The 26,305-nt window shown below is 56.7% G+C and overlaps 2 protein-coding genes across 5 annotated transcripts in view; one reads left to right on the forward strand and one right to left on the reverse strand.

Moving 5' to 3' along the window:
* Positions 1-3,677: 3,677 nt before the first annotated feature.
* Positions 3,678-12,565, forward strand: PTMA (prothymosin alpha). 3 transcript variants are annotated; one of them, XM_071566386.1, is made up of 5 exons: positions 3,678-3,821; positions 7,784-7,855; positions 8,534-8,630; positions 11,163-11,236; positions 11,701-12,565. In XM_071566386.1, the coding sequence occupies exons 1-5, from the start codon at positions 3,777-3,779 to the stop codon at positions 11,746-11,748; spliced, it is 336 nt and encodes a 111-aa protein (XP_071422487.1). In that variant the 5' UTR covers positions 3,678-3,776; the 3' UTR covers positions 11,749-12,565. The 3 variants fall into 3 exon arrangements, with proteins under 3 accessions (XP_071422487.1, XP_071422489.1, XP_071422488.1); XM_071566388.1 differs by having other exon boundaries at positions 8,534-8,624; XM_071566387.1 differs by having other exon boundaries at positions 8,537-8,630.
* A 10,295-nt stretch (positions 12,566-22,860) lies between these two features.
* The window catches only part of PDE6D (phosphodiesterase 6D), a 34,541-nt gene continuing 31,096 nt past the window's right edge, over positions 22,861-26,305 (reverse strand). Inside the window, exons 4-5 of one of the 2 annotated variants that reach the window (XM_071566707.1) lie at positions 25,809-25,914; positions 22,861-23,484 (exon numbers count right to left, since the gene is read on the reverse strand). In XM_071566707.1, coding sequence (XP_071422808.1) covers positions 23,403-23,484; positions 25,809-25,914 — 188 coding nt within the window. In that variant the 3' untranslated portion in view covers positions 22,861-23,402. The other variant, XM_071566708.1, reaches the window with a different exon arrangement.

The following is a 26,305-nucleotide window of genomic DNA, read 5'->3' on the forward strand; positions in this document are numbered from 1 at the left end:
GGGCCTTTTGCAATCTTCTGGGGAAAGGCAAAGTCGATGTCTCCATCCCTTAATTAGAGTGCGCCACAGGGCTCCGCTCCCACCTGTTTACGTGGTTCGTGGGGATGGACAGATGGATGGATGGATGGATGGATGGATGGATGGATGGATGGATGGATGGATGGATGGAGAAGCAGCCCGGGACATGGGGAGGAGGGCAAGCCTCATCAGACCTTCCCTGGGCTGCGGCAGCCAGTGCTCTCCAAGCACAGTCTCTGCGTCCTGCAGTGAGGACTCAGCCTTGGCCCCACAATCTCACAAAGACGCTTTTCGGGCCCATGAGTCGGCTCCAGTTCTCTACACACCTCCCTTCCCTCCTATGAGCACACATGAAGCTCCTTCCCACCTCCCCTCCAGCCTCCCCAGCAATGCTCCTCCAGAGCAAACATCCACCAAGCCCCGGCCCCCGCGTGCCACCCTCGGCCATCGAGGAACAGAAGGTGACACAGCCAGGGTGTCATCTCTGCCGGCTTCACATCCCGCATCACCAGCCTGACCTAGAAACACTACCACGTCTCGTGCGCCGGAGCCGGGGGATGCTGCAGGCTCATCCCTGTTTTTCCAGAGCAGCTGAGTGACAGTCGCCCCTCCCTTGCCTCTCCGAAGAGCGTAATGAGAATTTCCTCCTAGGAGCAGTTTGCCGCGATGAAATAATCGCCCGAGCAGCACGATCTTCGCCGGGGATTAGAAAGGCTGCTACTTGCTGAGCCAGGGAAACGGCCGGCGAGGAGGGGAAACTCGTACCGCCTCCTCCAGCTCCTTTGCCAAAGCGATCGCCTGCCGCAGACGGAGAGAGGTCCCAGGCAAAGCTCAGCACTGGAAACTTCTGTCCCCGATGCTCGGGCACTTTCGCAAAGTCCCCTTCCACCCTCCTTCTCCTCTCTGCTCCCTGCGGAGCCGCTCCCCAGCTCTGGCCGCCGGGCGGGGTGGAGAAGAGGTAAAGCAGCAGCTGCCTTTTACAGGCAACAGTTTTTGTTGCTGTTTCTGTTTGGACTGCTGAGGCATAAAGTGCCGAGCTGAGCCTGCCTCTCCCTGCCTTACGCGGAGGGCACTCTCCAGCCGGGTTATCCCGCTGCTGGAGGGACAGCAGCGAGGGCTATACATGGATTTCCGATGCGGAGTGGTTTAAGGCAGTTTTGCTTCCACTCCAAGCTTGGTTGGGTTTTTTCCTCCCTCTCTTCCCGCCCCCGTCCTCTATGAGATCCTGGTGTGACCATCCCTTGAGGATTCCTAGATTCCAAATTTTCTTCCTGAAATATCCCACATCTCATTTTCTTTTTTTAACTCTTCCTGAAACGTGGGAACCCCAAGCTCAAAGAAACATCCCTAGTTTGAGGAGAAGACACGCATTTAAGCCAAGTTATAGCAGAAGTGCTCTTTTTTCGGGCTGGGCTTGGGAGTTTTTTTTGGTTGCGGTTTTTTTTCGGTTGCGGTTTTTTTTTCCCCTTTCCTCTTTCGGACGCGTTTCCAGACTCGCCGCCCGCCTGCTCCGGCTGGGCTGTGGCAGAGGGCGCTCTTGACTCCAGCCCTGCAAACAACCTGCCCCGAACGCAGAGTCGTCTCCGGGAACAGCAGCTGCCCTTGTCTCGAACACTCCAAGCGGGAGGCGCAGCCAGCAGCGACCAGAAATCCCGGTTTCCACAGCCCTGTCCCTCCCTTGAGCGCATGGAGAGGCTCTCGCCTTACTCCCGCCCCGCTCAGAGCGGGACATCCAACGGGAGAAATCAGTCGTCCCCAAAAAGTCCCAACGTGAGAAATCCATTATCCCCAAAATGCCCTAACGTGGGATATCCATCCCCAAAAACTCTCAACACGGGAAATCCATCATTTCCAGAAGGTCCTTCCTGACAAGACGCCGGCGGTGCCCGACAGCCACGAGCAGGGCTGTGTGACCTGATCCAGAGCCAGATCTGCTCGCAGGGTCGCAGCCCGCGGGCCCGGGCCCAGCGGGTGCCACAGGGGCTGGGCCGCCGCGGTGCTTCCCGCAGCCCCCGGGCCCTGAGCCCCGCGCCGGCATCGCCTCGGGGCTGCCCCTACCAAGGGCAGAGCACGAAGGCTGAGGGGAAAAATGCTCCATGGTGCGCCCAGGCACACGCCAGCCTGCTCGCGGTGCTGCTGTGCCCTGTGGGAGGGACATTGTGTGCCGGCAGCGGGGTCCCGTCTCCGTGCCCACCCGCCGGGCGCATGTGGGGATGGGGCAAGGGATGGCGGCGCCATGACACCTCGTGCCGCGACGCCCGGTGCCAGGCGGCGCGGGAGCTGCCACGGCTTCTCCGCAGCTCTCCTGGAGCCTTGCGGGGATCACCCCGGGGCCGCCGGGCTCCGAGAGCTCGGTAGCATCACAACCCTGCCCGCGGCTGCGGCCACCCCGAGCCCCGGCCGGACAACCCCAACTCCGCTCCCGCGCTCCACTCCGGGTTTTCAAAACCACTCGGCCGGAGACAGACGGGAGTCGCAGCCAATAAGAGGCCGCAAAGCGTCAGCACAGCGTTCGCCCGGCGCCGCTGACCAATCCGCGCTGCCTGAGCCCGATGTCCCGCCTTCCGAGGACAGGCTGTGCCGCGGCACGGCGGCCATGTTGAGTGTGGCACCCGCGCTGCTCCGTCTCTGCGGGGCTTTTTCGCACCCCTTCGCCCCCTTCTTCCCGCTTTCCGCACCAGGGACCGCTCCCGCGTGGCGCTCCCTCGCTCGTGGGGCTGTTGCGGGAGGCGAAGCGGCGCCCTGCGGGTGGCAAAACCGTGTGGTTGCCCCGCGAAGAGCTGCTGGCGCCATCTTGAGTGTGGCGGAGCTCCCTCAGTCGCGGCGTCGGTGCCCCGTTACTCGCGGCGGGGAGCGGCGGGGCTCGGGCAGGCGCTGCCCCGGGGCCGCGGCGGCGGCAGCACGGCCGTGTATGACAGGGGGCTGCGGGTGAGCAGCGCGGGGAACCTCCCGGTGCGCCCCGAGCCCTGAGCTCTCGCAAGACGGGGGAAGTTGAGGTGCATTGGGTGCGTGGTTTTTTCTGCCTTTATTTCCTTGTATTACTGTAAAATAAGCACACGGGTGATAATCCCGCATTTCTGCGCGGCGGGCTGGGCGGGCCGCCCCTCCCCGCTGCCCCCGGGGCGGCCGCCGTTGTTGTGGCCAAAGTTTCTGCGGGGCGCCGAAAACACGGCGCGGGGCCGGGGCGGAGGGGACGCAGAGCAGGGCTGAGCGGGGACGGGAACACCCGGGCCCCGCCGGCAGCCCCGCGGGAGCGGGGCGGGGGGCGCGCAGCGCCGGTTCTCCCGCATTACTGTTATTATTTTTAACTCTTGTTATTTCCCCCTCCCCGCCCCTCGCGGGCGGGAGCGCGGGGTGTGTATGTGGGGAGCGGGGGGGGCGCTCCCGCCGCCTCACAGGGCGGGAGGGGCGGGGCGGAGGCGGCGGGGGCGGGGGCAGCGCGCGCGGAGGGGGCGTGGCCTCCGCGCCTCGCCCACACGCTGAGGCCGGGCCGCAACTCATCGCCGCAGTGGCGCCGCCGCCGGGCGCCTTTAAGCGGCCGTGCCCCATTGTTTGCGCCGCGGCCAATGGGCGCCCGTCCGCCGCGGCGCGCGCGGCCAATGGGGCGCGGCGCGGGGCAGCGCGCGCGCCGCCCCCCGGCTCTATAAGAGGGACCGGCGGCGCCGCGTGAGTCCCCACTGGCTCGCGCAAAGCCATCTTGGCATTGTTCTGCCCGCGCCGCCGCAGCCCCGCGCGACACAGCCCCGCACGCCCCCGCCATGTCCGACGCGGCCGTGGATACCAGCGCCGAGATCTCCGCCAAGGTGAGCGACCCGCTGCCTCGCCACCCGCTGCACGGATTTTTCGTCTTTTTGTGGTTTTTTTTTTTTTGGTCCTCCTCTCTGTTTTAATTTTTTTCCGAGGGGTTTTGGACAGTGTTTTTCTCCTTTGGATTTTTTAGGGCTTTTTTAGTGTAAATTGTTTTTTATCCCCTGCCCGTCCCGCCCCCTCCTTTCCCCTTTCTACCTCGTCCCCCGCGTTCAAGTTGGCGGCGCGGCGCGGGGCCGCTGCCGCTGTGCTCGCCGTGCGGGGCTGCCAGCGCCGTTCCTTTGTCTACAGCGTGCGGGAAACGTGCTCGCCGCCCTCGCCGGGGCTGCCGAGCCCCGCCGCGCCGCGTCCCGGTCCTTCCTGCCTTCCCGGGGACAGCAGTCGGTTGTCCCGCCGCCAAGGGGCTCGGGGAGCCGGGGGGGCACACGCACGGCCGTGCCTCGGCACCCGGCAGCGCTCGCTCATTCAATCTGTGGTGCGGGAGAGCTTGACAGCCCCGTCAAACTTGGGTCCCGCTCGGCCCCGTCCCTGCGGGGGGGCGCGGGGGGAAGCGCTCCGGAACACGCACCGGAGGGATGAGGGGGGGGATGGTCACTGTTGTGGAGTTACTGCCGAAAAGCGGGGTGGGGGGTGGTTGCTATTTCGGAGTTGCACCCGGTTGATGCGGGAGGGGCGATTGCAATGTCGGTGTTAGCCCGGGGGGGTGGGGGGGGCAGTTGCTATTTCGGCGTTGCCCCCCGGAAGGAGGTCGGGGGAGGGCAGTTGTTGTAACAAGACTGCCCCAAACGGGGGGTTGTTATTTCGGAATCGCCCTCCAAGGTGCGGTGGGCGGAGGGTGTGCGCGGTAGGTGCCCCGTGGGTCCGTTGCTATTTTCGGAGTTGCCCCGACGGGGGCACCCCCGCGGTGGCGATGCGCTGGGGGTTCCGGCCCGAGCTCCTCACAGCAGGATAACTTTGCGGCTCGGTGCCGGCGGTGACGGGAAGCGGCTGGGGAGCTCCGGTACTGCCCTGAAGAGGCTCTCCCGCGAGTCTCCGCTGCGGCTCCCGGCGCACGCCTTTGTCTGCGAGCCGCGGTGGAGCGTCCCCCGGGGTGACTGCGCTCCCCGAGCGGCCGCCGTGCGCCCCGCCGAGCCCGTGGCCGGGAAAGTTAAAGGGGAACCCAACGCGGGCCGGGCCGGTGCGTGGGAAGGTGGCGGGGTCGTGCCCGGCGGCCTCCTCACCCTGCTCCCCGGCCGGCCCGGGGGAAGCGCGGCTGGAGAGAAAAAAAATCCAATGGGGAGGATGGTTTATGAAAAACAACCAACAAAACGCCGTTTCTGGCAGATTTCGTTTTCACTTCTGTTTCCCGCTCCCGCAGCCGTGCTCCCAGCCCGCCTGCCCTGCCTTCGCTCTGGGGCCGCGGCTCGGTCCCCGCCGCCTCCGGCTCTCCCTCTGCCGGGAAGCGGCGAGGCGGGTCGATCCCCATCCCTGCCTGGGGGAACGGGGCCAAGTTCGCCGTTAACCTTCCCCTGCCCTTTACCGCGTGCGGGAAAAGGGCTTCGTCCCCGGCTCGCCCTCCCGGGGGCGGACGGGGGTCCGCGCTGCAGAGCGGGCGGGCGGAGGCGCGCACGACAGCAAGGTGACCCCCTCCTTCCCCGAGAGGCGCGGAGGCACCGGGGCCGTTCGCCGTCGTCCCGCCTCGCCGGCCGGAGCGCTCCCGGGAGGCGGGGATGGAGCCGGGGGGTCCCGCCCCGCCCGAGCGCCGCCCCCGGCCGGTGCCGCGGGGCGCCCACCACGTGCGGCCCTGGGAGCCGAAGCCGCCCCCGCCGGGACTACAGCTCCCGGCAGCCCACGGGGCGCCGCGCTGGCCGCTGGCCAATCAGCGGGGCGCGGAGAGTGGCGCGCGGTTTGAACGGCGGCCGCGCGCGTGGCGGCGCGGGGGCGCCCCCTGCCGGCGGGAGGCACGGGCTGCGGCGGGTCCTGATCCCGCCCTTCCCACGGGAATTCTGCTGGGAGAAGGTTCAGCTTCCCCGACCGGCGGTGTGTGGCTCCACAGCGCTGCTATTTCGTAGACAAACAGCTGCACCACACCTATAATTAGAGGCTGTGGCCCTGTCTTGGCGCTGGAGCAGCGCTGCTGCTGCGCCGGCTCCCGGTCTGGAGGCTCCTGCGCGCATCTGTTTGTGTTGGACTTGGACTGGGAAAGGGAGAAGCTGTGGTGCTCTCTGTAACCCTGTTGCTAGCACAGACTTCATGACCTGGCATCGTGATGGTGGTTAAATTGAGAGAGTTTTCAGTGGTGCAGGAAAGGTCAGGGCTGAAGATCTGTCCAGCTAAAATGCCCAAGAGTGAGTTATTCCTTCATCAGGAGAATTGCTTACATTTTCTGAACAACTCCTTCTAAAAAGAAGTTATGGGTACAGATGTGGAAACTCTGACTACTTTATTTGCTCTGTGTTTAACTTGGGAAATGCTTTGCCTCCCTCGTGCCCGGTGTGAGGCAGTGGCTGCAGTGCGACGGTGTATGAGCGGCAAAATGGTTGTGATCAGTCTCTGGGGAATAGGGGAGCTGGGGCTACTGACAGTGGAAAACTGATGGGAGGAGATGGCATTAGTGAACAGTGCAGGGAGGAGGGAACTTGTGTGTTTGTTTTGCCCCAGACTCGTGGGTTGATTTTCTTAGGTGAGGTTCAATCAAGAGGTGTTGCCGCCCAAAGCTTTCTTACAGAGAAAGTCTTTCCTCAGCATTCTGGCAGTCCGGGTGTGGCATCTGTGCGTTTAAGTACCTCGGTGGTCTGAATGGCTTGTGCTGCCCCTCCTGAGCAGCCTGTTAAGGAGGAGTAGAAGCTCTCCCAGAACAGGCCGGCAGTCTCGGTAGTGGCCAGGGAGGGCCGTGCTGTTCCCCGCGCAGGCGGCGCCTCCGCGGCAGTGAAAGTGCCCGCTCGCCCTCCGTGGGCGGCGCGGCCGCGGAAAGGGCAGTCCGGACGGGGCGCAGCGGAGCCGGCAGCTCCCAGCAACTTTTAAACACCTCGTGGCCGCTGCCGAAGCCGGTTGTTGCTGTGCTGTGCTGGCCCTGGGGAAGGGCCTCTGTTTCCCTTGGCTGGGGTAGCATTCCGTGTGCTGAAGGATCTCGCTCCAGCTGATGGAGGAACAGAAGGGGAGGAGGATGCAAGCAGAGATGCCAGTGTTAAATCCAAGTGTTCTTTATGCGGGAACATAAAGTTGGATCCTCTCAGCCTGTTTGCTGAGCAACTTGGCATGACATTTTGACAGTGATCAATAGCAAAAACACACAAGCTCCCGCTCTCCTCTCACTCTGCTCACTGTGGAGGTTTGAACTGAACTAGCCAGGCACTGCTCTTGGAGCAGTGTAAAAATAGACTTCTTCCCCCACCCCATCCTGTTACACTTAGAGCTGCAAGCTGGATGCTGGAGCCTCCTCTCTGCCACTGCGAGAAAGAGAAGGCATGTAATATTTCCCGTGTGATTTTTTTTTTCCCCAGGCAGCCCTGGCTGAGTCCCTGGGATTTGTCCCTACCGTGAAGGTACCAAGGTACCAAGCAGCCATAGACACCCGCAGCCCCAGGGCAGTGGAGCCCATCCCTTGGACAGGGCTGCCAGCTCTCCATGGCATTGCAGGAGCTTGCGTGGACTGTGCTAAGATGGGCAATCAGCCAGCTCTGCTGCTGTTGAGCATATGCAGGCGGCCAGCTCTGTTTGGGAACTCAGAGGTGAAACAGAGCAGTCTCTTTTTTAGATAGCTGCTCTCTGGCAAGGCTGACTTGGATTGAGATTCGCCCCCATGTTTTCCCGTTCCTAAGGAGGAACCAGAACGTGGCGACCAAATCACAGAACAAATTGGTGTGAAGAGAAACCAGCTCCTGCTTTCACTCTCAGACTTTTTCACACCTGATCTGCAGCTTCTCTGACCCAGGCACATGGAATCAGGGTGACTTCTCTGCTTTTCTGCTTCTTCCAGGATCTAAAAGAGAAGAAGGAAGTTGTTGAAGAAACAGAAAATGGCAGAGATGCACCGGCCAATGGCAATGCTGTGAGTATGGCTGCAATCTGCAGGGAGAGGCAGCTCTTACACCAACACCTTTTCATTTCCTCTCTCTTCTTCCCTGCTTTTTCTGCAAGTTTGTCCTCAGCACTGCTGAGGGGACCCCTCTGAATGGTAGCACTGACCCCTGCAGAGCCCTCAAGCATTTGACACTTCATGTTACACAGATGCTGCTCAGCCTGTGGGCAGTTCATGTGTGTGTGAAGTGAAGGATTGGGCTTGGATCCTTGATAGCTGTATGAAGTTGTCCAGTGCTGCCACCTCCCTGGGGGCTGAAAAAAGAGGGGTAAAAAAATTTAACTCCCTTGGATTTACAATGTTAAAACTATTTGAGCGGGGAAACACATTGTGTACAAGTAAAGTGGTTGGTTTCCTATTTTTAACATGCCAGGGGAAATTCGTTGTGCCACATTTCAGAGGTCACCAGACCTCTTGCAGTCTTTGTGTCAAAGCTGCAGCTCCAAGTTACTGTAGGCTTGATCCTTCGTGCTTGGGGTGTCTGGGTCATGTGGAGGCAGGCAGCAAGCAGAATGCATGCCTGGGGCTCCAGTGGGCTGGTTCTTTGCTTTAGGCAGGAAAGGTGGGAACACGCACTTGTGCTGAACATCTCTTCCCCCTTCTCCCTTCCCTGGTGCATTTTTTTAAGTGATGTTTTGTCTTGCCAAGGAGAATGAGGAAAATGGAGAGCAGGAGGCTGACAACGAAGTAGACGAAGAGGAAGAGGAAGGTGGTGAGGAAGAGGACGAGGAGGAAGAGGGTGATGGTAACTTTTCTTTGTTCCCCTGGCCCCATCCCACGGCTGTGTCCTGCCCTGGAGAGCGGGCTCCCGGGAAGCGAGCAGGGAGCAGCATCTCCCCCTTGCGGCTGCATCCAGGCAGCTCCTGCCAGCCAGACTCTTTCCTCACTCTCCCAGAGTGCTGGGAGTGAAGTCAGCCTTGAATCCCTTCCAGCAGGTTGAGGGCAGATTCCTTCCTTCCTCCCTCCCTCTGGCCAGACGGCACCGCACCGTGGCGCTGAATAAGCGCATTAGCCCTTTCGTGCGAGTAGTAAAATCTGCCCTTGACTCCTGTGATCGCCGTGGCTGCTGCAAACACGAGCCCCGGCCAGTGGGACAGGGACAGCACAGCCCTGGGTGGCTGTGCCTTGGCACAGAGGATGGCTTACCATCCTTGTTCATGGAGTAGCATGCTGAGAGGCTCATGTGGCCCCCTCTCCCACGCCTTTCCTGGGCTGAATGCCATGTGGAAATGGGCAGAGGAACCTGTGGCTCTTATCTGCTCCTCAAACAGGAGTAGACGAGCTTGCTTTGAACCTTCCCTGTCTGCAATGTCCCGTGTCTGTCTCCCTGCCCTCCCTGCTTCCTGACCTGACCCAGCCTGGAAGTGGGTTTTGGCAGCAGCCATGAGAAATCCAGCAGTGACTTGCCGAATCACTTCTCACCCTCCCTGCTATTATTTTTTTCTCAAGGATCTGCTTGGATGAATAACATTGTTTATTTTTATCTCCCGTTAAGGCTGTGAGAAAACCATTTTTGTTATGCTAAAATGAACTTGGGGCCCTTGATTAGCTGTTACTGGGTTAATCCCCTGTGAGTTTTTGGTTTACGTGCTGACCTACTAACCTGATGGTTAGTTTCAGAAGACAGGGACAGGACTGGAAATTCAATGACCATTAGTCCAGTGCCTGTTAAAACAATGTGAGCAGGGAAAGCTGCCTCCTTTGGGGTAGTGCTCTCAGCAGCCTGCTGTGCTTTTCAGTAGGAATTGGTTCACTAGGAAAAACTGGGAATTGTGATCCTTTTCATACTTGAGGTTTTAACCCTTGGGGACAGAGTGCAGTGCTGCTCTGTGCTGTCCTGAGTCCATCTACTCCCTGCCCTGCTTTGGGGTGCAAGAGATGGGGTATACTTGCCTTTCCCCTTGGGCAGGAGCACGGAGGATGCATATGCTGCAGGTGCAAGTGTGGGGTGGAAGTGTTGCTTGGATACTGCTGTGACAAGCCTGGGGAGCTTCGGTCCCGCAGTGCCAGCCCTGCCTGCTCTTCCCAGCTCGCTGAGCACAGGCATGATTTGGCACAGAGTGCCGGGAGATGCTGGTGCCTTGCGAGGATCCGGCACAGGCTCTGACCGCTGGCATGGGCTCTGTCTGTCCACGCTTGCTGCCCTCGGGTGATCCCTGCCTGAGAGCTGCACCTGAGCGCTGCAGGAGAGAGATTTAAAGGCAGCCAGTACAGCTTGTGTCAGCTGTTTTGGCCAAGACTTGCAGCCAAACTCCTGGAGTCTGACAGCAGAGGAGAGCTTAAGGGTATATTTTTCTAGCCCATCTCTCCATCCCATCTCATTATTTGCTTTGCTTAAAGCAGCTCAAAGAACTAAAAATGCTCCCAATCAGCTTGGCACTGTCACCTGACCTGCCGGCCAGCCCGGTGCATGTGATGGCTGCCGGGGTGTTGATCCATCACCGGGAGCTAATCTTGGCCCTTCCCACCACATGGGCCACGCCGTGGCTGGGCACAGGAGAGGAGAGGGGCAGGGAGGATGGGCTGACCTTAATCCCCCCCGGCTGTCCATACGTGTGGCTCGTGGCAGTGGTTTAAAGCCAGCTTACTGGTCTTAACGCTCTAAGTTTTAGTAGGGTCTCCTGTTACACAAGAGACTTGTCTCGGCAGCTGAGAAGTTGTTCTGCCTCTGGTCTTGTCCCAGAGCCCCCAAAACTGGCCGAAGGAGATTGACTCAGTCATTCTGATCCACTGGCCTATTTGAGCTCAAAGTGGGTCAAAGCCCAGAGCTCACTGCTCATCTCTCCTGGCTGGCTCTAAGATAAGTTGGAAGCATTTGTTTGCTGTTCTGATAATTAGAAAGTGTTCTGACTCAGAACTAATGCATTCTGGCTCTCTTAACTCATTAAAGATGGACTAATAGCTGCAAAAGGAAGCAGAAGTAATCTGGATTGGTTGAGCAGAACAGCCACTAGAAAGAGTTCTTTCCTCTCTTTTTTTACTTTTTTGCCACGATTTCAGTGCTCATGGTAGGTGGTGGTTTTGCCATCCTGTTGTGTGTTACAAACACAGCATGAGCCAGACTTGATGCTGCCAATCCTTATTTTCCTTTGTTGGGTCAGGTCAGTTGGGGGATGCCAGGAAAGGCACTGTGTCCTTTGTCACCTGCTGTTCTGAGTAGGGTCTCCGTCCGCTGGGGAGATGAGACATGGCTTTGCAATGTGGGGAGCCAGGATTAAACTCAGAACAGGTGCATGGTACTGGAATTCTCACATTCCTCCCTTTCTCCTCCTTGTAGGTGAGGAAGAAGACGGTGATGATGACGACGAAGCTGAGGGAGCCACAGGCAAACGGGCAGCTGAGGATGATGAGGTAGGAAGAGTAGGCAGCCCCTTGGAGCCACCCGCTCCACTGAGGGCTTAAAGGATGTCAGTGGGGGCAGAGTGGCTGGGTGGGCTCTGGGGCTGAGATGCCCTGCCTGTGTGCTCCCTGTGCCTCTGGGGGCACAGCCCAATTCCGTGTATTTATACACTGGCCTGGTTAGTGGGGTGCCTGTTCCTGCTGAGTGGAGCTGCTGGTCCTGGGTTGGGAAGCCCCGGGGTGCTCATGGCAGGCTGGGACAGGGGTATTCAGGGGCTCCCTGAGTTGTCTGTGAGAGAGGATTTTGCCCAAGGAGGGGGGGAGACACAGGTGTTTCTCCAGCCTTGTCCCCGAGTCAAAAGAGGGACCGAAAACCCTCCCCTGCCTCTCACACTCCCTGCCATGCTGTGGCTCTCACCAGCCCCTGGCAGCCCCACTCCCCATCCCCTCTCCTGACAGCTTTGTTTTCCCCTCAGGATGATGACGTCGATCCCAAGAAGCAGAAAACCGATGAAGATGACTAGGCAGCAAATTATTATTATTTTTTTTTAAATACGGAGGAAAACAAACCAACAAAAAAAGGCCAGCGCGTCCTCTTCACCCTTGGGTCCCCTCCTTGGGACTCCTGTTTGCAACCCCCTCTCCCACACACGCCCCCCTTCCTCCCCCCTCCGCCGTGGTCATCCTCACCAAGTAGAGTGAACCCCGTTCCCGGCCCCCCGGCGCGGCGCTGCCACTCAACGAACATGGAATGATTCGCCCGTTAGCGGGGAGAGAAAAACCCCCCTTCCCCCACTGACCCCCTCCCCCCAAGCACCAAAACTTCAAGGCCCTGCTTTCTTTCTTAAAAGTACTTTAAAGGAGAATTTGTTTGTATTTTTTATTTACATTTTATATTTTTGTACATATTGTTAGGAGGTCCGCCATTTTTAAGTGATCTCGGATTGACCAAAAGGGGGGCTTTGAAGTGTATATCTCTTGTTACCTATCTCTGACTTTACTTGTGGTGTGACCAGGCCCAAACCATTATCTCAAAGGAGAATAAAACAAAACCTTGTAAAAAAAATTAAAAAAAAAAAGACAAAAATGCAAAAAAAAAATTTACAATCTTATTCTGAGCATTCCAGTAACTTTTTTTGTGTATGTACTTTAGCTGTACCATAGATCGTGGTTTGTATGAGGTGGCAAGGCCAAAGATAAAAAGGTTTTCTTTTTTTTTTCTGTCTATGAAGTTGCTGTTTATTTTTATTTTTTTCTTTTTTTTGGCCTGTTTGATGTATGTGTGAAACAATGTTGTCCAACAATAAACCGGAATTTTATTTTGCTGAGTTGTCCTAACAAGGCTGCCTCCCAACTGCTGCTTTTTGTTTTGGTTTTCATTTGTTTTAGTTTTTTATTTCTTTCTTCCCTTTCTCTCCTTTCTTTCTTTGCTTTGGACTTGGGTTGGGAGGAGAGAGAGAGGGTAGAGGGGTGTAGGGTGTTGATGGGGATGGCCTGAAGAGCCCCTACTGTGGTGGGGGTAGGGAAGGCAGTGCGTTTTCATGTCTGTGTTCCCATGGAGAGCCGCAGTGGAGTCTCCAGCATGGCCTCTGCATGATCCTGCATGATCTGACTGCCCTTGGCAAGCAGTAGGGATGGGTCAGGCTGGGAAGCCACAGGGACACAGGCAGTGAGCTGGGGTGTGGGGATGAGCTGCTCAGCAGTTCTGTCCCTCTGCATTCAGACTTGACTGTTAGCCTGTGTAGTGGGGATGAGAAGCCCATTCAGAACATCATTCTGTGCAGTATCTGCTGCAGGTGAGTGACCCCCTGTTCGTGAGGTGACGGGTGCTCAAGCCATGCAAGTGCCTTCCCTCCCTGGGTGCTCATTTACAGCATTGCTGGAAGTGGGGAAGGAAGTGAGTGCTTAAGGAGGCAGCGGCAGCAGGGCTTGAATTTGGCCAGAGCTGGTCCTGGTGGGATACTGCAGCCTGCACTGGTCTCCCAGCAACTTCTGGGATGCCAGGTGGGAGGTTTGCTGGTGGGATGCCAGGGAGGGCAGGCTGGGGTTTGTCTGCTCTAACCAAAACGCTGTAACTTAGACTAAGCCTCTGCTGCTTTGCTCCTAACCTTCCTTCAACTCGTTTTTCCTACTTCCTCTAGGGCATTGGAGCTTGGGGAACGCTCAGCCAGCTCTGCCAGGTGTGTGGAGACCAGGAACCTGCCTTCTGTCTGTGCTCCCAAACCTTTGCCCGGGCTCCAGGGAGTTCCCTTTCCCTGCTGCTCTGGGCTGTGCCAAAGCCTCACCAGATGGTCTTGTTTCCTCCTCACTGCAATCCCAGCAGTCAAGATGCTGGGAGATGATTCCCATTTTACATGTTTTTTTAAAAAATGAGGAACCAACTGCCTATAATGCACTGGCTGCAAAGGGTCATGGCCATCTCCTGATCCCTGGGAGCAGCCAGGTCACTTCCTCTGTGCTTACACTGGGGGCAAATAAGCTCAAAATCTGTCTTGTCCTTAGTTATCCAACTAATCATGGTGCTGGTTGATGGCTTACCAGGTTTGCTGCTGTATCCAGCCCTGCCTGGGTGATGGGGAGTCCCCAACAGGGCTGGAGGCAGGTTTGGTTGTCCAGTGTTCCAATGTCCCCAGTGGGATGTAACATCATGGGAGTGGCTGAGTGTCACCGTGCTGCTGGGTGGTGCTTTGTTGTGCAGCGCTGGCAGTTGTGTCCATGTCCTCACACCCTTACCATGGCTGCCCCACATGTGGCACCTGCATCATGATGGGATGGGCTCTGATGGGATGGGCTCCAGTGGTGCAAGATTCAAGCTGGTACTTGCAGGTTTGCAAGACAAATTATTCAAATAAGTGTCTGCACCCAAGTAGATGAGAGCTGGCTCTAAGTGTCACGGAAATGTGGGAACCCTGCAGACACAGCTGGAGTGAGGCTTCAGGGAGGAAATTTTGAGGGACCAGTGGCCCTACTGCCCCCATTGCAGAGCAAGACCTGGCTCTGGCCTGCAACCCCCCAAAACCTGGAGGTCTTGGGTAATGGGATCCACTTTGGTCTGGGGAGTGTGGGGTAAAACTGAAGGCTGCCCCTGGCCTTGCAGTTGGACAGGCTGGTGATGGGTAGGACATGGAGCAGCTGGGGGCAGGTTCAAGGGACCCCCAGCCCGACAGCTCATGGTCCCCACTGGGCTGCCATGAGCCCCCACAGCCACTGATGATGAGGAGGGCAAAGCCTGCTCCCTTGCCTCCAGTTGCCCTGGTGTTCCTGTACCCCATTTCTACCCAGTCATGGCTGGGTCCCAGGGGGTCCAGCAGGCCCTGCCACCCTGTGGCCCCCAGATGTGCTTCCACAGAGAGGGGCTGGGCTAGTCCCAGCGCTGGGGCTAAGAGGGGCACAGCTCAGTGCATGGGACACTGCAGGGGTCCTGCCCCAGCCAATCCCTGTGCAGGGCACAGCCAGCCAGCCAATCCCACACTGCCACCTGTCCCTCCCTCCACCAATCACAATCAAGTAGCACACAGGCCCAGCAATCACATCCTGGCACTTCGCTGCAGCCAACCACGTGCTGCCACTTGCCTGTGCTGCTGCCTCGCTTTTCACAGCAGAGCCCACCAATCACAGAGCGAGGGGCGCTGCTCTGAACCAATCCAGAGCTGCTGCCTGTGAGATGTGCCAGCCAGTGAGGGGCAGCCACGGCCCTCCAAGGGGTATAAAGGCCCCTCAGTGCTGGGCCCTGTGTTTGGGGTTGGTTATCCCGGAGTGGACGGTAATGGTCTGTGTTTTATCTGGTGCTTGATGCCACAGAGGACACCTGGGTGAATCCACAATGCTACAGGGAATGCTCACCTGGATGATGTCTTGGGACAGGGACCAGGAGCAGCAGGTCCCCATCAGCAGGAGATGGCTTGCAGGAGTCATGCCATCTGAAGGCACCTCTGAGGATCCTGGAGGTGGTCTCCTTGGTTGAGCCAGCCTCCTGCCAAGGGCAACCTATGGAGACCTGGGGAGTCCCACCTGCTTCTGGTGTGCAGGAGATGATCCAACCACTGCCTGTGGGCCAGAGCTGGGTTCTGTGGGGGCTGATGCCATGGGACTGGTGGTGAACAGCATGAGCCATCGTGTGCCTTCATGTGTGAGGTGGTGCTGGGCTCTCACCCAGAGCTGTGTGACAGGTCTGTGTGGAGCAGAAGAGCTGCCTGTGCTGCCCCTTGCCCTGCAGGGAATGTGCGTCTAGAGGCATCCAATCCCACTTGGGACTGCTCATCCTGCTGGTCCTGGAGACCACGGAGGCAGATGGCTGAAGCTATTCTGGCTCCCAAAACTAACATCAGGAGAGCTGCAGTGAGCCTTGTACAAGCATGGACAAACTTGGGCTGTGGCAATGTGTTCTGGTGGCCACTTGGACCAAGGGCAGCCCTTCTCAAGGATTCTGCTATGGCTGGACCTCGGCTGGAGCCACCTGCATGTGGCTGTACATCCAGGTGAACTGAAAGCAACTTCCATGCGGTTTGCCTGAGATGCAACACACAAGTGCAGCTGTTACCAGAGGTCCAGCCCATGCCCTGCGGACAACTGGACTGGGCCTGGGCCAGCAGACCTGTCCCCAGTCCTGACCTGCCTGTGGTGGGTTAGAACCTGTTGCATCAGCTCAAACTTGTCCTGCACCAGCTGTTGGTTTCAATTAGCCTCATCTAAAACTTCTTGTTGAATCTTGACAACCTTCATGAAATTTGGAGCACTTCAGGGGGCTCAGTGAAGAACCTGCCTCTGGGGAATACAAGGGCTTGGACTGCACCTAGACACAGGCTGGGCTTACTGATGCAGTTTGTGTCTGGGCAAACAACTGGCATCTACTTAAAGAGTTGGATAAGTGAAACAACCTTCCAGGCATGACTGCTCAAGATTACAAACACAGAAGCACTTTTGGGTGGTTGCTGTTGAAAATAGACACAAAGAGCTGCTCCTCTGGCAGAGCAATTGCCACCTGGCTCAGGATGTGAGCTGTCCCAGGGGACCAGACCCCTCAGGAGTGGGATTGGCCTGAGAGCTGCCTGGGGTGGGCAGGAGAGCCCAGGCCAGGCTGAAGAGCAGGTGTAGGACATCTGGTTGCTGTCTTGTGCCTGGCTGCCACATCCCCCTCAGTGAGCCCCAGGGCAGGTCTAGCCCTGGGTCCTGACTTGGCAGTCAGAGGGACCTGGCAATCCCCAGTCCAGTGCATGTCCCCGAGCTCTGAAACCCACCTGGATGTTAAATCCCGGTTGCCAGGTCTGCCTGGGGCCACCACCCCAATCCTTCCCTGCTGTGGGGCAGAAGCCTTGGAGAGGGAGCAGAGATTGGGATGACTGGAGTCATCTTGTCGTCTTGTCATCTTATCTCAGCCATCTTGTCTGGCTGAGCTGATCCTCTCCAAAGGGCAGGAGAGCAGGAGAAAGGACCGTGAAGTGCCCTCTGCTTTGCTTACCCCGATGATGAGGGCTGTGGCTCCTGCTCACAGATGTCTGGGGAGCCCCAGAGGGAGAGATGGTGGAGGTAGAGTCCACTGCACTTGGCTGCACTATATGTGGCCCAGGAGGAGACCTAGGATGAAGCATTGAGTGCTGCCCTTCAGAGCAGATGGGGACCTGGAGAGGCTTTTGCATTCCTTTTGTAAAAAAGCACAGTACAAGAGGGGCAGCTGGGGGATGAGAAAGCGCAGCCCAATTAGCTCTTGGAGTCTCCACAGGAATAGAGACATTAGGCTGTAAATCCAAAGGGATGGAATCTTCACGTGTCCTTTCCTGTCCAGGAGGGAGGCCTGAAGGTGAGGGGCTCTGCCTCTTCTGTGTCCCAGATGGGTGTTGGGTGGGGCTGTGTGTCCTCCAGCTTGCTTTGGGCACAGGGGTGCCCTGGGCTCTGTGGGCACCGCCCTGGGTTCCTCTCTTTTGCTGCAGGCAGAACAGGCTCTTGGCCCTGCTCCTTCAGGGAGATGGAAACCAGTACCCCTCTGTCAGGGCTCAGAGCAGGAGGTGTGAATGCTGCAGCTTGTGCTGGAGACCTGGGTGCTCAGTGGCCCATGGGCCCCACTGAGAAGGATGACAACCCACAGGGTATGTAAAGCTCCTGCTCCCCAGACAGCAACCTGGACACTGCCAGACTCTGGATCCATGGGCAGGGAAGGGATGTGGCTCCACATTGCCTGGCTGAGTGGCAGGCAGTGTGGTCCTGCATGGGGATGGGGATCATGCCTGGGGTTGTCTCTGCCACCAAGTGAGGCCCAAAGGCTCACGAGGGCTCGGAGCAGCTGCCGTGGGGTGCACCCACCCCACAGGGATGGGTGCAGTGAGGGGCACAGAGCTAAACCCCAACTGCAAGGATTGCCTCCCTATTGTGGGACAAATCCCCTTAGTGTTGTTTATCTCCCCCTCAAGGGGAGGATGTGCTGCCTCCCAGGGGACACCTCCAGTGCAAAGCTCCATCCCTGGGATGTCCTGGGACGGTGTCCCGGGAGGTGAGCAGTGGGCAGGAGCGGAACCATGGGACTCTACCATGGGAAGGGACAAGCATGAGGCAGCTGCCCCCAAACAGGCACTGCAGCTGGTGCTCCCTGCACCCCGTGATGCATCATGAGGTGACCGTGGGGTGCTCCACAGAGCAGGCTGGTCTGGACTAAAGCCTGGGAGCTGCGTTTGGCCTTGGGGAGCCCCACTGGGCTGTTTGCCATGGCCTTGGGCTCGAGGGACTTGTGCATCCCCCATTTGACAGGGATAGGGGTGGAAGAAGGATGCAGGCAGGCATGGGGCACAGAGGTGCCTGTGGGGACGCCGGGACACCTCACCCCGGGGCTCAGCGCGTCCAGGGTTAGGGCTGGTGGCACTTCCCATCCCGGGTGACCCGCCAGCCTGCCTGGCGTGGGGCCGGCCCTGGGTGGCCCTCGGTGGCCGAGGCGGTGACCACAAGCAGAGTCCTGCGCTCGGCCACCCGCGCTGCTCAGGTACCAGCGTGTCTTGTCTTGCAGCACCATCTAGTGCTGCGGGATGGGGAAGCCCCGCCCTCCCCGCGAGAGCCGCGGCAGCACCGTGGGGAACAGGTCATGGCTGTCCCATGTCCGTGGGTCCTGCTGCCAAGGCGAACCTGCCAGGAAAGCCAGCCAGGCTGCTGGTGGTGGGGATGAACAGTGTGCCTGCTGGCCTGGGGCAGCCGGAACCACCTCCCCCGTGCTCCTGCTCTGTGCCAGGGAATTTCCTGCAAGGATTCTGGGAAACATCAAGGGATGCAGACGTTCCCAGTTTCTGAGCCAAATATATCTGGCCTCAGCTGCTGGTTTTGCCACCTCCTCCCACGGAAATTGGAACTCTGCCCTTTCCTTGGTATACTTTTGCTTTTCCATCAGCCAGGTGACCGTGGCTCTGTCAGTCCCTGGCCCTCAGGGTCTTCACAGCACTCTTGTGGTTTCCCACTGCATTCCCAGCCATTTCTTGGTGCTCATCTTCCATAGCTGGTGTGATGTGAGTGTGATCCCTTTCTGCAACTTGTCGCTGGTTCCCTGTTTGCACACCTGGGGCAATATCAGACCTTTCCATCCTGGCTTTGGGGACACCAGGATACCGGCACTGTTACACTGCCCTCTCCTTTCCTTGCTCTGTGTCTCCATCTTGCTCCTTCTCAGCTTGTCATCCCTCCTGGGTGTCTGCTACATTCCCTACCCTGCCTGGCACTGGGGCGCTGGGAGAGCCGACAGGATGACTTTGGTGTGGGGAGGATGGTGCAGGGAGGACTTTGGCACAGAGTTGGATGCCGTAAGAACTGAATGCTCTTCCAGAGTGGCCTTGGCAATGGCTGGCCCTGCTTGCAGAGCCCTGCTGTGGATGTAGATGTCAGATGTGAAGTGGGGTGAGGCAGCTGCTGAGCCCCAACAGGGATCACACCCAGGTCCCTTGGCATGCAGGAGCTGGTGGCCAGACTCCCTGGGGCAGCAGGAACTGGGCACTTTGGACTGATAAATGGCCCTTTGAGTCCTGTTTCTGCCTCAGCTGCCCTCCTGTCCTTGGGCACAGTTGGGACTGAGCCCAAGTCACCTGGCAGTGCTGAAATCCCTGTGTCTGAGCAGTTCAATGCCTGGCTGGTGCTCTGCCTGCACGGTCATGGTAACTGAAGGGTGTGCCCCACAAAAGGGACAGAGGGACTCAAACCTTCCCAGCTCTCCTGTCCTCCCCTCAGTGCTGCTGGGGAAGGATGGAGCTGGGATGGAATGGTACTGACCCTGCAGGCTGCCTGCAGCTGCCATGCTCTGCCCATGCTGCCAGTGCCCGCAGGAAGGTAAGAGTAGCAAAGCAGACACTGAACATAACATGGCCCTGGGCTGTTTGTGTGCCTTTTGTTTGGCAGCACCTTTCATGAATCAGCTAATTAACCACGTTAGGACCGCTCTGCTTCCCTGCCTGAGCTTTATTGGGCAGGGCAGATCTGGGGCACGTGCCAGTGGGAGCCCCGGTCGGCTTTGCCAGTCAGTCAGGCAGCTGAGGGCTCCCACAGCAGTCGGAGTAGGTGACACCCTGAAGGGATGCTGGCGATGGGCAGAGGGTTTGAGGGCCCTGTTCCCCCTGACCCTCATTGCAGGCAAGAGCCCCACGCACTCAGGACCCCACTCTGCAGCCATGCCTGTGCTTCAGGGAGCCTTATGGTGTGATGGACCCTAAACCCTGAAGCCAAAAGGGTTTTGTGCACTACCCTCCTCCTTTACTTTTACTCAGCAGCTGTGCAACATCTCAGCTTCGGGGGGAGGGGTCCCATGTGGAGACACGGCTGGAGGGCAGTGAAGATGGAGCTTTACCCCAATGTCTCTGTGCCAGCGCCTGGGCTGTGCACAGCTCTCTCCACTTCCCGATGTGTCTCTGTGTCCTCTGGTTGCATGTCCAGGCACTGCAGGGCTGCCCTGCCCTCTCCACCAGGTTTCCACAGGCTGCCAGGGGCGCTCACAGCCCTCCCAAAGTGGAGCTCTCTGGCTGGCAGGGAGCACCCTCTGAGCACATTCCCTGCCCCGAGGCTCTCGCAGGACAAATGCCCTGTGCCTGCTGGGTGCTGGAGGGCACTGGTGCCTGCCATGGGAACTGCCAAGGCCAGAACACCCCGGCTGTGAACAATGAGCCAGGGAAAGCTGCAGCTGTCGGACAGGATTCAGTGGCTGCTGCCGAATCCGGCCAGTTCCTCTCCCAGGTGCTGCTTGTTTAGCCAGATGCCAATGGCTCCAGGTGCCGACAGCTCCAGCAAGAGCCAGGAGGCAGCAGCTCCAGGTGAGCCAGGGTTTTTGTGAGTGGCTGGGCTTTGGGTAAGGCCCTGTGTAGTGAGAGACTCCTCATGGCCCAGCCAGGCCCTACCCCTCCAAAATTGCCCCTCTCCCACTATACAGCCCTCCCCTCGTGCAGAGTCCTGCATGTGGACCAGGCTGGAGGAAGCTTCCCTGCCAAGCCTGTGAACTTCCAGGTGGAAACTTTTTTTGTAATTAAAAGGGGGAATTGCGGTGTTGGTCTCCACACCGCTTTCTCACCCTCAACCTTTGCACTGAGGGTGAGATGGAGCTGCCTTTGGGTCATGGCCAGAACCACCCCAGGGACACGGATGGGTGGTGGCAGTGATGACACATGTACCCCTGATCTGGGCTGCTCCTGCCCTTTCCAGCCCTGTTTTTCCCTTTGCTGGCACCTTTGCTGCCTCAGAGCCAACAGCCCCGTGCAAGGGGACCAAAAGCTGCCTGTGCTGTGCTTGGGCCTTGAACATGGGACATGTGAGGGCAGCACACTGCCCGTGTTTCCTGTCCCTTCTGCCAGGGCTCCTAAATCCTCAGCCCCACAGGGAGGGGACCTGCGGCTCCTGCTCTGGGCACCCCAGGGCGCTTTGCCTGGGTTTTGGGTGCTGTCTGCTCAGACCCCACTGTCCTCCCTGCCCCAGCGGGCCTCTCTGCCGGCTGCCTCCGACCCCCTGCTCTGCTCCCGCTCCGCCAATATCGCCAAGGAGGCAGATCCCGACACTGGGAGAAGCTGGTACAGGACCGGGAGCGGGTGAGGGGCTCCCAGCTATTTCCCAGGAAGCCACTGGAGGGCGGCAGTGACCCGCCGCAGAGGTGCTGGTGGCGCATCCACCACCTCTCTGGACAACCCGTTCTAGTGCTTCACCACTCTCATTGTAAAAAATTTCTTCCTTATATCTAGTTTAAATTAACCCTCCTTTGAAGCCATCACCCCTTGTCCTATTGCCACGGGTCTTGCTAAAAAGTCTGTGGGTGCCCTTCAAATACTGGAAGGTCACAACAAGGTCTCTCTGGAGCCTCCTCCAGGCTGAACAACACCAGCTGTCTCTTCACAGGAAGGCTGTTCCTCCCCTCTGATCATTTCCATGGCCTCCTCTGGACCCCCTCCGACAGGTCTGTGTCAATCCTGTGCTGAGGACTCCACAGCTGGATGCAGCACTCCAGGTGAGGTCTCACAAGAGTGGAGCTGAGGGTCACCTCCCTCCGTCTGCTGGTCACACTGCTTTCGATGCAGACCAGGATACAGCTGGCCATTAGAAGAAAAGGCACCCAGGGTAGACTCGGTCTCACTGGGAACACCTATCCGTCCCTCTGCTCTGAGTCCTGGTTGTAACTGAGCTTGGCAGGAGATTCCTGGTCCCTGTCTCTGCTGGACACCTTCCGTGCGGGTCTACAGAACATCTGCCCTAGAACACAGAGGTACCTGCTCTCAAGACCCTCAACCCTTTTATTTTTCTTATTTGGATACCTTTTGTCTCTCCCTTGATGGAGGTGCCACCCTCGCTGGGTGTTGTTCATGCTGGGTGCAGTCTCAGTTGATGTCTTTGAAGGCTGGCCTAGGATGGGTTATGCTGCTGCCAAGGCTCTGCCCTGCAAGTGCCACAGGCTGGGATTCATCCGTGAGGTTTTGTGAGAAAGCTGTTACAGTGATTAATGGGGATTAGTGGTCCAGCTTCAATCCTCCTAAAAAATATTTACACTGTGGCTGAATCCAGGATCTGAAGTGATGACTTTTATTTCTCTGACTCTCCTGAGAATCTTAAGCCCAGACACAGGACAGGCTGACCAAGGTGTCAAGTGATCATACAGCTGTCTAGATGTCCAGCAGCAGAAGCTGGAGATGGCCCTTCTCACGATGTCCCATGTGCTAGAGCTGGTTACAAATGACAGAGGCAGCAGGGCTGGAGAATCCTGTCACAGCAAAACTGCTGCCCTGTGCCAGGGAACACACGTGGGGATTGTTGGTGTCGGCAACCACAGCCCGAGCGGAGCTCCAGGGAGCTCAGCCCAGCACGGGACAGACGCTGGCGAGCTCAGGGAACACAGACTTTCCCAAGGGGCTCGAGTGTCCCCAGGCACTTCAGAAAGCCGAACAGTGTGCAGTGCTGCCTGACAACTGGTGACAAAGAGACAAACTGCCCCGAGGGATAAACAGATGGAGGGGAGGCCAAGGAGAAGCCTTAGTCAGAATAGTCAGGACAGCGTTTCAAAGTGGCCAGCTGGAGGAAGAGAAATTTAGCCAGGATATGGGGGTTACAGAAGAGCTGTGGAAAGCCCTGTTCTGATGCTTCTGATGGGAGTTTGTGCCTGCTGAAAAGTACTTTTGTAACAGAAAGGAAAACACAAAGAACTAACGTTTCTTCTCTTCTTTGGACAGTAGGAATGTTTTAATTGAGAAATTTGTTTTAATTACATTAGGTGATATCAGTCTATTTTACAAGTTTGGGGTAAGAGGATGTGTGGACCAGTTACACAGAAACCCAGCAAAAGGATAAAAACCTACAACATGAGAAAAACGAAAAGGTTAACTTAATCCCAAAAGAAAAGCATTGAGTGTTTGGTGTGAGTGGAAATGGGAGATTACACCAGGGTCCAGAAAAGTAGAAAGGATGAGACTAATATAATTTACAGTATTGGTTCTGCATGATCATCATTTGCCCGTGTTCAGAGACAGCCTCTCTTCCCCAGGGCATCTCTGACCAGATGGCCCCATCTCTGAGGGTTTGGTCTGGTCTTGTCAGAGGAGAAAGCAAAATAACTGATGGGCAAAGGTCACAACCCACGTTGAGCTGGTCCCCAGGGTCACCACCTACAGGAGTGTCTTCCACTGGATAGTCAGGGGGTTCTGCACCAAGAACTGTATGGAGGAAAACTAAAACAGCTCCAAAAAGCCCCATCTCAAACGTAGAAAAGTCTCACTCTGGAAGTGCTTACGAGAAGATCGTCATCATAGAATTTGGTTTCTATAATAACATTACCACTGCGGGAGGAAAGGAGGAGAAAGAAGAGGCATTAGAAGGACACACAGACAGTGGACAATGACGACTCCTCTCTACACTCCAACAGGCTCACACCATATCCACCCCACAACAGTGCAGTGAGCACTGCATCCCGGGTCAGTCAAGACTGAAGGATGTCCCAAGCATTGCTACTGGAACGTCCTCTCCATCCCTCCCTTGTCACTCCCTTTCTGGGCACAGTACTGCTCAGGCTGCAGAGTGCTCAGACAGCAAAAAGTTCTGCTCACTCCTATTGCTAAAAATAAACTAGCAGTCCCAGCACCTTCAGGCCCTTCTCTCCTGCAGGAATTGTGAAAACCAATGGGAATTCTTTTTTTATTCCCCATCTCAATTCTCTAGTGCTGAGCAAGCTACATCAACCAATCTAACAAGTCATTTCCCTTAAGAAGTGCTTTAATGCAAACGTGGAAGCACATTTTGTACAAACTGCAATGGAAATGTGGATCTGCGTGTGACAGAAGCTCTGAGGATTTATCTTGCTGACTTTGGAGGTTTTGGTAGACAAAAGTAGAAACTTTGGGTCCATTACAACACCTGGACACCTGAGCAGTGTGATCTGACCATGTCTAAACAACCCAGCTCTTGAAAACCAAAGCAGCAGCTCCACCTCTGCTGCGGCTCTTGGTGTCTGACTGGCAAAGCTGAACCTGGTCAGCAGAAGGGTTTTGCTGTGGGTTGGACAGTGCTGGAACTCAAATGTCAGGAGATGATCTCAATCTGATATTTAGTCATCCCGGAACTCTTCATGTAGCGTGCTTTGGTTAGCACCAAGTGTCACATCTCCATTCTCTCCTGCTATGGAAACAAACATGAGTCCTTGGGAATATCAGAAATTGAGGTGCTCTCTAAGTCTTGGCAGCTGAAAAAGGCTGATTTCTTAGGGTCACAAATACTCCTTTGGATTTCTTTGGGTTGAAGGTTCTAGTTCTAGTGAAACACCTCAAAAATTACTTCAGGACATCTCCATGAATAGGAGAGATCTTGGCTGCCCACTACAAGTGGACATACTTCAGGGAAGGAATGGGACATCTGAGAACTGCAACATCTTGATTCCCAGTCCTGAGGATGTGATTTCCTGAGATGGTCAACCCAACTAGTCAGATGTCCTTGTTTCTTTACTCTGATTCCCAAATCTGGCTCCCCCTGTAGTGACTGACAGCCACCAGCTCTGGGAGCTGAGGACACATGCAGCACCTCCGAGGTTCTGAGCAGGCTGTGCCAGGAGCATTTGTGGGACACTGCTGCTCTCCTGAGCCCAGTCTCTTTGGAGTATGCTGTGAGTGGAAATCAGTGACGGCAGATCCCATCCCAGTACCTTCTCTATGTGATTGGCTTTCCTCCAGGCAGGGAGCCAGAGGGAAAACACTGGAGAGGGAGGTCTTCCAGAGGACACGGTGACCTTGCAATGAAACTGCTGCTCCCTGTCTGCCTCTTGTTGGCAGCAGGATTCCCAAACCCTTCTGTCTCTGCTGGCAGCGTGCTCCCTGTGTGCTTGCCAGCACCCATTTAGCACTGCAGGGAGGGTGGTTACCCTTCCCTCCAGGAGGCTGTTCCATCATCCCACCCAAGCTGGAGCCCTGCTGCCCACAGTCAGGACAATGCCCAGCACGTGTGACTGTGACACATGTCCGAGGGATCACGGACCTGCTCAGGAGTCCATGTGCAAACAGCAGCCAGGACTAGACCTTTCTGAGGAAGGTGTGTGAATCTTACTACAGGTGACTGTAAAATGACTGTTTCCTACCTGTTAAGGATATTTTAGTCCCAGATACAACTCTGTGTGACTAAATGCACAGTGTATGAACCAGTGTTAAGAGACACAAAGCTCAGCAAAAGGGTACAGTGATGAAACAAGTGCTACTACAGGTGACACACTGCATGAACAAAACCATCTTGGACAAGAGTCAATGATCAATAGCTGATTTGAAAATGGCCCAGACAGCTGTTGGGCTTTTTTTTCCCCCCTGGATGTACAGCACATTAAGCTGTAAAACATTTTAAAATCCTTTCATGGTTCACCTTTCAAAAAAATTAAGGAACTCTAATAAAGGATCAGTTCCACTTTCTCCAAACTTTTACTGCCATATTAATGCAAATTGGACCTGTGGGAAGGAAGGTAATGAGGTTGGCTTAGCCCCTTTCATCTCTCAACAACTAACAGTAGTGAGGTGATTCGGAGTTGGTAGCAGTTCCCTCTCCTCGTTCCCACTGTGGCCCCCAAGGAAATGCCACACACTGCTGCTGCTTTGCCTGCTCTCAGAGTCTGGAAGCCCAAGGCACTCACGTTAAAACGTTAGCTGGCATCATCTGTGATTCAGGTGCTGCCTCTATCAAGGACTGCCAAGTGTTTGTGGAGTTAGGAATCACAAAACCGAATTCAAAGAACCATTCTGCAAAGCAAAAAGAAGATCCAGAGACATTTGAAAAAAATAAAATCCACAAGGGGTCCTTTTGCTTTTCAACTGACAGGCTGGGGAACTCCCTAAGCTGTCCTGCTGTGCTGCCAACATTTTACATTTAAATTACTTCATCAGCTTAAGCTGCACTGAACTCTGCCCTCCTCTTAGAGCAGATACTCCCTCTCTAAAATAGCTGATGATACTGATAAGGTCACACCACTTCCTTAGCATTCAGTGGAAATTTCATCACAGGGAAACCACGCTCCTCTTGCTGACATCCCTGGGATCCAGTCAAGGTTAAGTGCACAACTAGTTGCCCAAAACATACAGAGCTCAGTGTTTTCTCTGCCCCTCCTCCAGCCCAGATTAAGAGTGAGGGGGG

This window comes from Pithys albifrons, chromosome 11 (assembly GCF_047495875.1).
Source record: "Pithys albifrons albifrons isolate INPA30051 chromosome 11, PitAlb_v1, whole genome shotgun sequence".
Classification (NCBI taxonomy): Eukaryota; Metazoa; Chordata; class Aves; order Passeriformes; family Thamnophilidae; genus Pithys; species Pithys albifrons.